At 46.5% G+C, this 16,284-nt stretch overlaps 1 protein-coding gene across 6 annotated transcripts in view; it reads left to right on the forward strand.

Annotated features, from left to right (window-relative positions):
• LOC133628672 (protein TANC2-like) overlaps positions 1 to 16,284 on the forward strand; it is a 300,674-nt gene that overhangs the window by 217,333 nt on the left and 67,057 nt on the right. For all 6 annotated transcript variants that reach the window (XM_062017099.1, XM_062017100.1, XM_062017102.1 and 3 more), the window contains one exon: positions 15,664 to 15,895. In XM_062017099.1, coding sequence (XP_061873083.1) covers positions 15,664 to 15,895 — 232 coding nt within the window. The remainder of the gene's footprint in view (positions 1 to 15,663; positions 15,896 to 16,284) is intronic.

Below are 16,284 nucleotides of genomic sequence, written 5' to 3' on the forward strand. Positions count from 1 at the left end.
TAATTTTTGTCATCTATGATCCTCCTACTCCAACAACAGGGGTGTCTAAATTCTCTAAAGGCCAGCTTTTTGGCCAATAGGATAATGGAACAATGGTAACATCTGCTCCCATATCCAGTAATGTGTTGTACCCAACCATGTGTTCACCATTTGGATGTTGGAATACAACCATATGGGTGGGCTTTCCCTGTGAAAGTGGCATTGCCGGCTCTGAAAGGAACTAATTGAGCTATTTTAGTTCTGTAGTGGGTCTGGGACGGTAGCGATTTTCCACAGCAGCTCCTGCAGTGCTGTGCTTACTGTTGATATCAATATTATGACTACTGCTCACACAGCATCAGGGCTGTCCCTCCAGCATTCCTTCCCCCACCTTCACCAATAGCTGTGGGTGGGCATGATCTTGGGAGGGACTATGGCCAGGACAGCTGACCCAGGCTGACCAAGGAGATATTCCATACCATATGACGCCAGCTCAGTAATATAAACTGGGGGAGAGGAGCAGGAAGGGGAGGCGAGATTCATTTCTGGCCTTCCCAAAGCAACCGCTACGCGTACTGAAGCCCTGCTTCTCGGGAGGTGGCCGGACATCGCTGCTGATGGGAAGCAGAGAGTAACAGAGTAACAGCTTTATCTGCTTTTGCTTTGCTTCCCGTGCGCGCGGCTTTGCTGCTTCTTTATTAAACTGCTTTTATCTCAACCCACGAGACTCCCATCTTATTTTCTCCCCTTCCCTGGCTTGCTGAGGAGGTGGGGGATAAAGTGGTGTGGTGGGCACCTGGCATCCAGCCAGGCTCGAACTACCACAAGTTCCTTTAGGTATATGAACTGGTGGCTGCCAAACTTTAACCATTATTCCAATGTTTCCTTCATAATCTGCATCAATAACACCAGGGAGCACGAAAATACCCTGTCAAGAGGCTGATGACCGTCCTAAAAGCAAAGCACTTAAACCATAGCCAAGGGGTCCATGAGCATTGGATGAGATAACTGTTACCTCTGTGTTGTGGATGGTTACATCTACTGCTGTTTCCACATCCACTCCTGCGCTTCCTGCAGTGGCTGATCTGAGGCCATCCAGGCAGCTGTTGGTGTTGAAGGGCGTTTTTGTGTCATCTCGCTCACCCTTTTTGTGCTCGTTAACCCGTTTCCCTTAGGCATTGTATGTCTGGCCACTCGAGAGCGGCACTTAGTGGCTCTGTGTCCAAACTTGCCACATCTGTAACAATTGCCATGAAATCTGCCGTTGGACCCCGATGGTCTGGTGGAGCTGTTTGTCCATACCAATGGTCTGGACTGATACTGATTTTTCACATGTCCTATTTTTCCACAGTTAAAGCATTTTGGCCTCCGATTTCCTTTGTGAGGTTTCAATGCTGTTGCCATAGCTTCAGCTAAATGTGCTGATGATCCTACCCTAGAGCAGGCTTCTATCATGTCAATCAAAGTTGTTGTCTGCAGGAGAGCCTGCAGGATCTTTTTGCAGTCATGGTTAGCATTAGCAACTGCTAAGTGTAACCCTATTTCCGCCTTCGCTTCAGTCAACGTGTTTGGTATATGATCCAGAGCTGCTCTTAGACGGTCTAAAAAGGTCATAAAAGGCTCATTAGGTTTCTGTATAATGGTTGTGTATGAGGGAACTGGCACCCCCATGTCAGGGACTATCTTAAACGCTTGACAAGCCAGTGTCTGTGCTTGCTGTAAAATAGCTTCATGCAGTCGGGCTTGTACCTGAGGGTCAGCAAATGGTCCTTTTCCTAACATCATATCTGCTGTGACGACTCGCCACGGATCTCCCTGTTGTAAGTCCATATTTTCTACTACTGCCACATCAACTCTTTTTTTTCCCATTCAGACTCCCATAGTAATACCTGAGTGGGCTTCAGGAAGGTTTCTGCTAGCTTCTGGCAGTCAAATGGAGTCATCAATCCACTGGCGAAAATATGATCCAATAACATTTGAACGTATGGGTTGGACAAGCCATATTGCATTACAGCTTTCTGGCCTTCCCCTACCAACTTCCAATCCAAAGGTGCCCATTGTCATTTTCTTTGTGCTACTATTACTGGAAAGGCTTATGGAATAAATTCTCCTTTAATTACTGCATCACATATGAGGCCTCTCCATTTCTTAGCCAGATCATAGTCATCTGGCCAGGGGTCTCTGAGCACCTGTGGGGGTGAAACTTTAATCTCTGGTTTGGTTAATTCATTAATCCATTCCAACAGTTGATTAGCTGTTGCTTTTGGCTTTTACATCAGTTCCTCTAAATGGGCCAAAGTCTGTTTCATATCTTCTCCATGTCTCATTAATTCTTCCTGTAACAATTTTCTTCAACTTCACTAGATGTTGGGGGTGATGATGGAAGAGGAATACACTCAGGGGTTGATGAGCTCAGGGGCAATGGCAGATCCATAGTGTCATTTGTAAAGCATACCTTTCATTCTCTGCCAGATACTCCTTCAGACATAGCAGAAGGATGGGATGGGGCAGGATGGTGAAGGGTGGGTGGGAGGGGAGGAGAAGCAATGTGTGCATTCAGCTCCTGGAATGGTGCTCTAGGGAGTTCTGGGGGAGGTGGGCTCACATCCATGCTCTCCTCTTCTAGAGATGGAGCCGAGGGGTTTATGACATTATCCCCTCCAAAGAGTCTCTTAGTATTTTCTTCTAGAGGTGAAGCCGATGGCACTATAAAGTCACCACCTCCAAAGAACCTTTTAGCATCTACTGGGAATGCAGATGGTACAGCATTCTCTGCTTTCATGGTGGCAGCTGTAGCACACTCAGCTTCTAGCTGTTATTGAATGGATGATACCAGTTTACACAAGCCAATAGCATTATGCAATATGTCTCCTAGATTTTCCCAATGTCCCCTTTCATATACTTCTTGGGGGGAGACAAAGAGACCTACTTCCTGCCCCCATCTTACAAGTCTTAGCAAATCCTCTCTTTCGTAATTGAATCTTTTCTCAGCAAGGATATGCTGGAGGGTATCAATAGGATTTTCCTCTTTGCTCATCATTTTTCCCATTATATTGGTTTACTCAGATCACTTGCCTTTTCAAGCAGAAATTCAGGTGCTTTTCTGCCAAGGGTTCTTAATCCAACCAATTCAGGGAATCACAGGGTGGCTAGGCTTCCCTATGCGAGCTCGTTGTGTGATCAGTGCAATCCACTTACTCCATGTAGCATCAGTTGCATGATGCGTAGGGAATGCCTTCCCCTTGAACATCCAGCCCAGCACTGGCAGTCGAGGTGCCAGGAAGAGTTGTGTTTCTGTGCCAATCACTTCTGATGCAGCTTGAACCCCTTCATATGCCGCCAGTATCTCCTTCTCGGTTGGAGTGTATCGGGCCTCGGATCCTCTGTATCCCCGACTTCAGAACCCGAGGGGTCGGCCTCGACCCTCCCCAGGTGCTCTCTGCCAAAGACTCCAAGTAGGGCCATTCTCCCCAGCTGCGGTGTAGAGCACATTTTTAACATCTGGTCCTGTCTGGACTGGCCCAAGCGCCATTGCATGAACGATCTCCTGTTTAATTTGTACAAAACTTTGTTGCTGCTCAGGACCCCATTCAAAATCATTCTTCTTCCGTGTCACACGGTAGAGGGGGCTAACAATCATACTATAATTTGGAATATGCATTCTCCAAAAACCCACAACACCTAGGAAAGCTTGTGTTTCCTTTTTGTTAGTTGGTGGAGACATGGCTGCAATCTTCTTTAGCACCTCTATTGGAATATGACGATGTCCATCCTGCCATTTTACTCCTAAAAACTGGATCTCCTGTGCAGGTCCTTTGACTTTACTGTGTTTAATGGCAAAGCCAGCCTTTAGAAGGATTTTAATTATTTTCTTTATCAAGGACTTCCACTGCTGAGTCACCCCACACCACAATATCATCAATGTATTGCAGATGTTCTGGGGCCTCACCCTCCTCCAGCGTGGCCTGGATCAGTCCATGGTAAATGGTGGGGCTGTGTTTCCACCCCTGGGGCAGTCGATTCCAAGTATACTGCACCCCTCTCCAAGTGAAAGCAAACTGAGGCCTGCACTCTTTTGCTAAAGGGATTGAGAAGAATGCATTGGCAATATCAATGGTGGCATACCATTTGGCTGTCTTGGACTCCAGTTCATATTGGAGTTCCAACATGTCTGGCACAGCCGCGCTCAGCAGTGGCATGACTTCATTCAGGCCACGATAGTCCACTGTCAGTCTCCACTCTCCAGTAGACTTTTGTACCGGCCATATAGGGCTGTTAAAGGGTGAGTGAGTTTTGCTGATCACCCCTTGGCTCTCCAGTTGGCAAATCAACTTATGAATGGGAATCACAGAGTCCCTATTGGTGCGGTATTGCCGACGGTGCACTGTTGTGGTTGCAATTGGTACCTGTTGCTCCTCAACCTTCAGCAACCCCACAACAGAAGAGTCCTCTGAAAGGCCAGGCATGCTGGATAATTGTTCAATCTCTTCTGCCTCCACTGCAGTCACACCAAAGGCCCACCTGTATCCTTTTGGGTCCTTAAAATACCCTCTCTTAAGATAATCTATGCCTAAGATGCATGGAGCTTTGGGGCCTGTCGCAATGGGATGCTTGTGCCAATTTGTCCCAGTCAGACTCACTTCAGCTTCTAATACAGATAGCTGTTGAGATCCCCCTGTCACTCCAGAAATACAAATGGATTCTTATCAGTGCCCCCATCCCGGGACAAGGAGCCCAATTGCCTGGCTTCCTTGCCCTCTAAGTCCAAACTGTAGGCTCCATTTTCCCAGCATCGGAGCATCCAGGTGATAATGTGCTCACCTGGGCGACGGCTGTAGTCTTTCCACACATCTCGCAGTTCACTCAGGGACAAGGACCAGCTGATTATCTCTGGCTCCAACTCTTCTTCCCTCTGTGATATCCCTTGTTCATCTTCATCCTTAGTGCTGTGAACTGGTTTTTTTGTGTATTTCTTTTTCTGTACAGGAGCAACTGATACTGGCACAAATTGATACTCTGATTCAACAGCAATTGTATCAGTTGTCTCAGTTTGAGTGGCCGCAGTTGTAACAGCAACAGTCTGGGTTTGAGCATCCACAGTTGTAGCAGCAGTCTGAGTGGACACAACAATATTCACAGTCTGGGTATGAGTGTCCACAGTGGTAACAGCAACAGTGTCAGCAGTGTAGGTATGAGTGTTCACAGCTGCAACTGCAACATCCACTGCTGAAGTTGGAACAGCAACTGGTTCTGGCACAGCTGAGCTAGGAATGGGTTCCTGTGTTCTCCAAATCTTTACAGGTAAAAAGCTCCCTGGACACCTGCCCATATTCTGTATGCCTCTCCTCACAGCTCTCAAAAAAAATTTTAACAATCCAAGCCGAGGTGAAAACAAGGGAAAATAATACAAACATGGTAATTAGAACATTCCAAGTATTATTGTTAGAATCCATTAGAAGCACCTTGAAGAAATGAGGGTAAGTAACACAGTGGGAGGAATTAAACATTTCAGTTTTTCCCATAAATTGAGTGCCATTATTAAGTTCTAGGAGAAAATGTGGAAGAGACAGAAAAGCCAGGTACACATTCCAACCCAACTTAATAACCCATGACACAATCATATCATAAGCCAATCCCATCCAGTGCAGTAGTATGAGAATTTTCATACATTTTCCACAGACGAGAAACACTATCACAGGACATACATGATGCAGATAAGAGGACATGTAATACCACCATACAAGCATATCAACCAACATTGTGATCAGCAATCAGTTAGTGTCAGGAGTGTACAGAAGGATTTTGTTTAAACCCACTCTGTTCTATTTCAACCTCGCGGGCCCCACGTTGGGCGCCAATTAATGTCGTGGTTTTGCCCAGCCGGAGCAAAGGGGAAGGAAACCGCAACTCCTCCTCCTCCCCCTCCCCCTCCCGGCGGAATGCGGAGGGGATCGGAGAGGGAGAATAGAAGTAAAAGAGCCCAAGTAACTTGAAATAAGAACAGTTTACTGGGGAAAATTGAAGAGGAACAACTATAACAAAGACAAGGGGATATTACAAAGAAAATCCACCCGGGACCCGACGTAAGCGACCGCTCCGGACGGGCGACCGAGAGCCCGTGACCCCGGAAGAGAGCTTCTTCCGGCCAGCCCCCACCTATACACTGGGCATGACGTTAGGATGGTATCGAATACCTGCTGGCCAGCCTGGGTCAGCTGTTCAGGCTGTGCCCTTTCCTGGTTCCTCACGGGAATTAACTCTGTCCTGGCTCAAACCAGGACAATTGTCCAGAGCTGCTCTTTCACCTCAGAGAAATGAAATGAGAGACTTGCTCACCAAGCTTAGCCTGAGTTGATAAATATTGACCCACAAATATACATCCTAGATGCCCTTTGGCTTTCAGCAAGGGGCACCAGCTCTGTTCAGAGGTACAATAGCCCAAGGTGAGATCAGTTCATCTAAAAGGAAGAAGGTTAGGGTCACCTTTCCCATTTTCCCTCAAGGCTTTGTCCTTTACTCACAGAGGATTTGTAATGGATTGGCCACATAGTTTTAAATCACTCATTGAACAGCTGTATTCTTTTGAGTTTCTGGATGCTGTGTGTGGTTGCTTTTGGTAGTAGCACTTAAACAAATGGACCTGAAAGCCATCTCTGTTTCACTAATGGGCTGTACCCTGGGTTAGAGCAGCTGGTCGAGGAGTTCTCTGGCCATTGCATTAACACACTCAGATGATGCTGAAGCACAGCTGGTGGCTTCAGAGGTTCTTCTCCCCATCCAAACCAGGAGCCAAAGTGTCATTATCATTGCTGTAGGCATATAGAAAGAAAAGGAGTCCTCCTACCTTACCTAGAGGTGGAAGGATTCATTACTTCTGCAGCATGCTCTGCCACACTAATGAGTTTCAGAGGGCATTTAAAAGTAGTTCCCAATAAGCTGGGTCACCACATCCATGCAGAGTCATGTGCAAGGGATAAAATACAGCAGGGCTGATTTCCATTTCCATGAGTACCACCAACATTATGCCTTGCAAATGGCTTTGTGGCAGGTAAAAATCCTGCACTGGATTTATTTGCAGCTATTTTATACAGGTCCAAAAGCCTATTAGGTACAGAAATGGTGGTTCAAATACAATGTTGAAGTCTTTTAAAGAGCACTGGAGGAGTTGGGGTGTTGCTGGGAGCTCAGGACTCTGTGAGGTTAGTCCTTTTGTAGGGGGGTTGTCAGAGTGGTCTGCTTGCATGACAAGCTTACAGAAGGAAGCTGAGACCACAATCACAGTAGAGGCATGATGTCAAAGGAATGTTACTTAATTGGAGGATATTGTCTTTCACAAATCGTGCCAGTGAACTGCTCAAAATTGGCCTGTCCTATTAAGTAAAAATAATTTCTTTCCCTCGAGCCATCTTCAGCCCCTCTTTCTCCTTTGATGTTCACACTGTCCTTTCCAGCCTTTCTCATATTCCTCTTATCTCCTGCCTCTCCTGACATGTCATTTCCTCCTCCTTCTCTCCCCTTTTGCAGTGAAGCCTGTTCTCTCCCTTTGTACTTGATGAATGACACAATCTCTTTTGTGCCTCATTTCTTCCACTCTCTGCGTCCTCTCTAGCCTCTTCCTCCCTCTGTGCTCATGGAGCTCTTCCCTTCCTCTTCCACTGGTGTTTCCCATTATCCTTGGAATAGCTTTCAACATGCTCATGTCTTCCTTTTTCTCCCAGCAACTCTTTTCCTAAGTCCTGACCTATATGAAGAGCTCTCCCTTCTTTTTAATCTGATCTTCTCTGTATCTGCTCAGCTGATCCCACATCAGGTTAAATTGGGAGCTTGGCCTTGGAGATCTGGAGCTCAGTTTGCATAGCTGTGGTTTAGAGAAGCTTTTTGGTGTAGGGGAGGAGAGCTACAGGAAAGATGTATGATGTCTGCATATAAGCATGAGACACTGTGGCCAAAACAGGTACAAGCTGGAACAGAAGAGGTTCCAAAGCAACACAAGGCAGAATTTCTTCCCTCTTGAGCTGAGGGAGCACTAGAAGGGGCTGCCCAGATGGGCTGTGGAGTCTCCTTCTCTGGAGACATCCCAAACCCAGCTGGATGAGTTCCTGTGTGCCCTACTCTAGGTGGTGCTGCTCTGGCAGGGGGGTTGCACTGGATGGGCTTTCCAGGTCTCTTCCAACCCTTGAGATTCTGTGATTCTGACACATAATTAACATCAAAAAGAGTTGGCTACCAACAAATTCATGAGAAATGCATTTCTTTGTGATGTTGCCAGCTAGACTTTCCAAATCATTTTAGGAGAGGAGGTAATTGTTGGAAGTAAAAGATGCATCATGCAAGTGTGAATTATTTTTTGAAGCATTGAATTATTCTTTCAAGCAAGGAAGGAAATGGTACAAGTTTGTAACTTGGGGCATGTGATATTTAATATCAAGAGCATAATGTCTGGGTTTCAGAGCACAGAGTCACTGGAATTATCAAAACTGCATCTTCAGCCTTACAAAAATGACACAAACAGGTATTTTGAACAGTTCTCTTGATCTAAGTGTTGCTTTTCCCATCCTTGCTTGTAATCCAATGGTATTTTGGGGGCATCCAGCAGAGTGTGGCCAGCAGGGCCAGGGAGGTTCTGCTCCCTCTCTGCTCTGCCATATCTGCTGAGGCCTCATCTGGAGTCCTATGTCCAGTTGTGGGCTCCCCAGCTGCAGAGGGACAGGGAAGTGCTGGAGAGAGGCCAGCACAGGGCCACCAAGATGCTCAGGGCACTGGAGCATCTTCCTGCTGAGGAAAGGCTGTGGGCCCTGGGGCTGTTCAGTCTGGAGAAGAGGAGACTGAGGGGGGAGCTCATTCATAGTTACCAAGATCTAAATGATGGGTGTCAGGAGATTGGGGCAAACGTTTTTTTCTGTTGTATCCATCACAAGGGGTGATGGGATGAAGTTGGAACACAAACAGCTCCATTTAAGCATTAGGCAAAACTCTTTCAGTGCTGAGGTGAGGGAGCCCTGGCCCAGGCTGCCCAGGGAGGGTGTGGAGGCTCCTTCTTTGGAGCTCTTCAAGACCCACCTGGACACATTCCTGTGTGACCTGATCTAGGTGAGAGCTGCTTGTGCAGGGGGGTTGGACTGGATGAGCTCTAAAGGTCCCTTCCAACCCCCACCATTCTGTGATTCTATGATAATCCTCTTCTCTTGCATTAAGGTTGCTCACGTTTACAATCCAGTGACTGAAATTGAATCGCTCTTTAAATGAGGAACTTTTCACCTTCCAGCTTTGTCAACATGCTTTAACAAACCTGAGAGCTGAAAGAAAGGGGTTTTTAAGTGGTGGAAGTCCAATTTCTTGGTTAGAGTGTTGAGTTCAAGTTGAAACTAGGGTTGGAAAAATGAGGCCTTGAATTGGATGAACCAAAAAGGAAAGTGTTTGCTAGTCACAACATGGAGGTGTGTATGGACCTTTGGGAGAGCATCCTGTTCCCTGGGGAGGTTTCATTTATTGTTAACACAGTTTCTAGATAAAATGAACTCTTTAATTCCAGGATTTTATGATGAGAGATGGTTGGGATTGTTCTCTATCAATTTTTTAAAGCAGACATGAAAAAAGGAACCTTTTTATTGCCGGGGCACTTTTTCACTGGAAACTTCATTCGTAGACCATACAAGTTCTTCTCATTTTGAGGTGTTTTTCTTGTATGAACTTCTTGGTTTGTCCAGTCAAGCAAAAAACAAGAGGGATTAGTAACACAGAATTACAGCTGTCATACAGAGTGAACATTTGAGATGCAAAGCAAAGTCTGGATGTGGCCTCCTGTCTCTTAGAAGACAGTGGTGATGGTAATCCATCCCTCTTCAGGGATTAATGGAAGGGGAAGTAATTGGAAAGAGACCTTCCCCAGCACATTAGTGGATGGGTATTCATTTGATATGGGGGAGAAAGGACAGGGTTTAAACATGTTGGAGCATGAGCTCTATCAACACCAATCTGTTGGTTGTCCTCAAAGTCTCTTTCATTCACTTCCCATGTTAACCTCAGTCTCATTTCCAAGGGTGGAACAGGGAAAAGCTTTGAAACTGTAGTGGTTTTGTTTGGGCAGGAGCAGGACGGTTAGTTGAACCTCTGCTATTGACCAGCCAAGTGGCTTCTGCTAAATTTTTATCCCACTGCTTCCATGCCCCATTGCCCAGTGCTCTCAACATGGTCTTTAGTAACCCATTATATCTCTCAATCTTTCCAGAGGCTTGTGGGTGATAGGGGATGTGGTATATCCACTCAATGCCATGTTTCTTTGCCCAGGAGTTTATGAGATTATTTCGAAAATGAGTTCCATTATCTGATTCAATTCTTTCTGGAGTGCCGTGTCTCCACAAAACTTGCCTTTCAAGACCCAAGACAGTATTTCGGGCAGTGGCATGGTTTACAGGGTATGTTTCCAACCAACCCGTAGTTGCTTCCACCATGGTGAGTATATAACGCTTGCAATTTTAGACCTGAAGTCTCCTCATTGGCATCGAAGGAAGTAGTTGCAGTTCTTCTATGTCTTGGAGATTGTTGATTGTCCTCTTTTGTTTTGGCAGCCACTCTGCTGACAGCGCTCTTGGGTGGTCCTTTTCTAACAGCTGTCTTCCCCCTTAGTTCACGTACACGCGCTTCCAGCTTAAAAGTGGGTTCACCATCCCACTTCCTCATATCCTCTCCTTGGCCACGCAAAAAGAGCCAGAGTTCATTTCGCGGTGCACTCCTGTGTCTGGGACTTCCTTTTCCCCTGGTTGGGACAGTGTCTGACCGAATTCTTGAGGCAGTTCTGACAGTCAGACCATCATCCCACACTGGTGAGGAGGTGCAGAGGCTCTCTTCATAGTTCTGTAACCAAGAAGATACCCTCTCCACTGTTGTTATATCCATGTCTGGATGATACACCATTGCCAGGATATTAGAATATGTAGCTTGGGGGCCTCTGAATCACTTTTCTCAACATGGCCCATGTACACTGGACATCGTCTGGATCTGTGGAGGCCTCAGCATTATCCAGATCACCATAGATGACTTCCAACACAGCTAATTCCCTTAGGTATTGGATGCCTTCATCAGCTCTAGTCCACTTTCCTCGGGCATTTACAAGGTCTTCCTTGAATGGGTATCTTGCCCGTACACTTGAGAGGAGCCGTTTCCAGAGACTACAAATTGAGGTCTTCTTTCCAATGCCTCTATCAATTCCCCGGTCCCTAGCAAGAGATCCCAGCTGTTGGGCTTCTCTGCCTTCCAATTGCTGACTGTCAGCCCCGTTATCCCAACATCGGAGCAGCCAGGCACCAATCCGCTCACCTGGCTGGCGACTGGAATCTTTTCGCATATCTCTAAGTTCTGTTGAGGTGAGGGACCGAGTAGTTTCCATTTCCTTTTCGATTTCTTTCACTCCTTCTCCTGATCTCCTTACCGAAGGACCAGTTTCTTCTTCTAGCCTTTCCTCCTCCTCCTCTTCTGCCCTTACTAATCGATGATATGGACTTGACCTCCTTATCCACTGCTTCTTTTTCACTACTGGGGCAACCACTGTGGTGGTTGTTTGATTCCCTGACTCAACCATGGTAGTCTCAGGTATAGTTTGAATTTCCACCTCAGCCATAGTTCTCTGAGAGGGCTGGACTGCGACTGACTCAACTATGTTGGTCTCAGGTACCGTTTGAGTTTCCATTTCAATCATAGTTCTCTGAGAGGACTGGAATGCAGCTCGGTGGGCAGAGGCTAGGCCCCAGTATAGTGCCTGAACCTGATGGGCCTCATTAGGGTAGGTAAGACACCCTTCTATCAGGTAGCGTGCCAGTAAAGCAGGGTTTTTTATCTGTTCAGGTGTAAAATCCCAGGTTACAGGAGGTGATAACTGTCCTAGGAATTTGCCTAAATTCATCCACACACCCTGCCACCCAGGGACTGGCCGCTTCAGGGGGCATTTTAACATGTTTCCATTGCAAATTTGTACTCTCTGATACCCAGATGAGTCCAGATTCCACAAGATATATAATATACCAACCATGTTAATTAGTAAAATTAAAACTCTCATATAAGGGTGACTAAGGACCTGGGAAGTCTGTGTAACAAAATTGTCTAGATCAGTCCGAGCTGAGGGGAAAGAGGTGCTTTGCCCCATGGCCTCCACAAGATAGCTCCCACAGCACAGTAAATCCATCAGTAACAGAATGAGACTTGCTATTATTATTTGGGCCATCATGTTCCCAGGCCCTTTCATCCTTTTCACAAAATTATATAGCCAGCTTAGCAAAGCTATCAAGGTTAAAGCACAGCACAGAGTCAATGTTAGTAGCATCGTGTTCCCAAACATTAGAAAGTGTAAGATAAGCTGCATAACAGCAAGGCTCCGTGACCAGCACGGGAACTTTGCACTCATTGGCTTACTGTAATTGCAATGCAGTTAATGTAAAACTGCTATTATCTCGCCCCACGTTGGGCGCCAAAAGGGCTGTGGTAGTTTGAGCCTGGCTGGATGCCAGGTGCCCACCACACCGCTTTATCCCCCACCTCCTCAGCAAGCCAGGGAAGGGGAGAAAATAAGATGGGAGTCTCGTGGCTTGAGATAAAAGCAGTTTAATAAAGAAGCAGCAAAGCCGCGCACGCGGGAAGCAAAGCAGAAGCAGATAAAGCTGTTACTCTCTACTTCCCATCAGCAGCGATGTCCGGCCAGCTCCCGAGAAGCAGGGCTTCAGTACGCGTAGCGGTTGCTTTGGGAAGGCCAGAAATGAATCTCGCCTCCCCTTCCTGCTCCTTTCCCCCAGTTTATATTACTGAGCTGATGTCATATGGTATGGAATATCTCCTTGGTCAGCCTGGGTCAGCTGTCCTGGCCATAGTCCCTCCCAAGATCATGCCCACTCACAGCTATTGGTGAAGGTGGGGGAAGGAATGCTGGAGGGACAGCCCTGATGCTGTGCAAGCGGTAGTCATAATATTGATATCAACAGTAAGCACAGCACTGCAGGAGCTGCTGTGGAAAATCACTACCGTCCCAGACCCACTACAGAAACCTTGACAGGTTTTAACAGGGTGAGAAAAACTTTCCCACCCAACTCTGGTTGTGTAAGTGGGGAGCCTGATTTCTAGCATCAGGCTCAGCTTGCAGCTCTGCTTTTGGCAGTCTCCCTTTGATTTGAAGATAGAGAAAATGTCACAGAGAATAAATAACAGCAAGATGAAACGTTGGCACAGTTGCATTTGCCTTTCCAAAAGCTTCATGATTTAGCTTCAGTTCATTGCATTTATCCTACTGTTAAAGGCTGAGTCAACATACCAGGAAATCCAACACAAGCATCAAGATTATACCTGAAGGGGCTTTAAATGAACCTGAATTGGAAGTGCATGTGTGTCTCATTATCTAGCAATGATCATTCTCTTTGTGGGTACTACGTTTGTCCCCTTTGCCATGACGTGGCTCTTGAGCTTCCTAGAAGAAGTTAATTGGCTTGTCATGAAAAGAGACTTTCTTTTTGTGCCTGCACACCTATTGTGTAGGAAAAGAAGGGTTCTGCAGGCAGCAGCTTGCTTTCTGTTACTTGGAACCTGCTATCAAAGGGGGGACAGCTGCTTAAGGAGTTTCTGCTTTGGATTCCACAAGTTATAATCCCCAAATAAATAGGAATGTTGAGAATAAATCCCTACCTTTATGATTACTTCACCCTGGGCTGTTCTCTAAAGGAATCCAGGATATTTTAACTGGCTGGTTTGCAAAAAAATCTGTTAGGGATTTGAAGATATTCATTAAAGCTTAAGCACATGGATTAGGACTTGATGCTTGAAATAACCTGACTTTATCATCACACCTCATTTTGTCTGGGAAAGGAAATGATTGCATTCTAACCCATTGGGCATTTCTTCCTTTCTATTGCAAAGGAAAAGCCAAGGACATGTGAGGACCCCACAGCCTGAATGTTTTGCTTTCTAGGTACCAGCCTTGGCAGTGGCAGAGCTCAGAGGTTGAATAAGCCACCTCATCCACCTTAGAGCCTGCTGCTTGTTGCAGGTGGAAAGCCAGAAAGCCTTAATCAGAGCCAACAGCCCTGAGTCACCTCTATGTCCAAGCTAATCCAGCATCCACACAGGCCACAGCAAACTCAGTTATATCGTCTTTTCCAAGTTCAGAAATGTGCTTAATTTTGCAGTCCTGTGCTACAATGCTCCAAGGTAACAGTGCTTTTGGTACAAAAATGATGCCACCTGCCTTGCCAGGAGAGTCTGGATTCTTATTGGAAAGCAAAACCATCAAATGGGAGCTGGAGAAAAGCTTTTTGACCTGGCCAAAGGCTTAACAAATCACCAGGCAGTGTCATGAGGAGGCTGGTGCCAGCAAAGGAACAGTTCAGCCTGACAAGCAGAGAGAGGTTTTAGGGGGGAGCTTTTTTGTACTGCAGGAGAAAACAGGGAAGTTGGCAGATTGGACTGAGGAGGTCTCAGCAGGTTGTTGCTTTGAATGGGAGCAGAATTTGGTGGGTTCTGGCAGAGTTTCAAGAGATGGAAAAATAGGTGGCCTGGGAAAAGAGGAGATTTGGGGGAGTTTCCCCCCCCCCCTTTTTTCTCCTTTTTCTCTTTTCCCTCCTCTTTTTTTCCTGTTTTTCTCCTCATTTTCCTTCTTTTTTCTCTTTTTCCTCCTCTTTTTTATTTTTCTCCTCTTTTTCTCCTCCCTTTTTCCCTCCTCTTCTTTTTCCTCCTTTTTCCCTCCTCCTTATTTCCTCTTTCCCCTCCTTTTTCTCCTCTTTTTCCCCTCCTTTTTCCTCCCTTTGTCCCCTTTTTCCCTCTCTATTTTCCCCTCTTTTTCCCTCTCTATTTTCCCCTTTTCCCCTCTCTATTTTCCCCTCTTTTCCCCTCTTTTTCCTCCCTTTTCCCCCTCTTTTTCCTCCCTTTTCTCCTTTCTCCTCCCTTTTCCCCTCCTTTTTCCCCTCCTTTTTCCTCCCTTTTTCTCCTTTCTCCTCCCTTTTTCCCCTCCTTTTTCCCCCCTTTCCCCCACTTTCCTCCTTTTTCCTTTTTTTTCCCTTTTCTCCTCTTTTTTCTCTCTCCTTTTTCCTCCTGTTTCTCCATTTTTCCCCTTTTCCCCCATTCCACCCCATTTCCCTCTTTCTCCTTTCTTTTACCTCTTTCTCTCCCCTCTTTCTTCCTTTCACTGAACTGCATTTCTGAACGAAGAGCAAGATCACAGCACACAAGCAACACCTAGTAACAAATCCACAATTTCCAGGTGATACCTTGCTGCAGGCTCCTCAGCCTGTGCTCTCTACCTGCTTCTCCAGAGCTTGACATTTGAAAGCAGCAAATAAAGCTGAAGTTGAAGAAAACATTCACAAGTTATTATTGCCACCAAGTCCTTAACCAGAGCTGGGAGCACAATCCTCTCCCGCCACGCTTTCAGACACGTCAGGGACTGTCACTGGCCAGCTCCAGCTTAATTTCATTTCTTCCTCAAGTGGCAGCTGCACTCATTTTTCAGGATCAGTGTTTGTTTTGACCAAGTGATTTGTCTGGATTATTGTCACAGGTAGTTAACACTCTCTCCTCTCAAAGCCTTCACCTGCCAGAATACATCAGAGTTTGCAAAGGGGAAACTGCTGCTTTTAACAGCTCCCCCCAACCCTCATCTGATGATGGTGAAGATGCATTTCCTGATCATTTTTCCTTTTCCAATCTACCCAGGTTGTTGCTTACCATTACTGCCAAGCTGACAATGCCTACACCTGCCTGGTGCCAGAGTTTGTGCACAACGTGGCTGCCCTGCTCTGCCGCTCGCCCCAGTTTGTTGCCTACAGGGAGCAGCTCCTCCGGGAACCTCATCTCCAGAGCATGCTCAGCCTGAGGTCCTGTGTGCAAGATCCCATGGCCTCCTTCCGAAGGGGAATCCTGGAGCCCTTGGAAAACCTACACAAAGGTAATGACACACTCCTTATGCTCTCCCTGACATCCAGCTCACCTGGTTTTAGTCTGTATGTTTTAAAATGCTGCTTATTCATAGAATGACAGCATGGTGGGTGTTGGAAGGGACCTTTAGAGCTCATCCAGTCCAACCCCCCTGCAGAAGCAGCTCCCACCTAGATCAGGAACACATCCAGGTGGATCTTGAAGATGGGAGTAAAAAGATAAGCAAGGTTGTTGTGGATTGAGACATGGGCAGGGCCCAGCTCACTGCTCCCGATATCTCTACCTCCTCCCCCCTCAGTGGCTCGGGGGGCAGGGAATGGGGGATGTGGTCAGTCTCTCACAGATGGGCTCTGCTGCTTCTCTCTGCTCAGATGAGGACGACTCCTGGCATTCTTCCCC

The sequence above is a fragment of the Colius striatus genome, chromosome W, assembly GCF_028858725.1.
Source record: "Colius striatus isolate bColStr4 chromosome W, bColStr4.1.hap1, whole genome shotgun sequence".
NCBI lineage: Eukaryota > Metazoa > Chordata > Aves > Coliiformes > Coliidae > Colius > Colius striatus.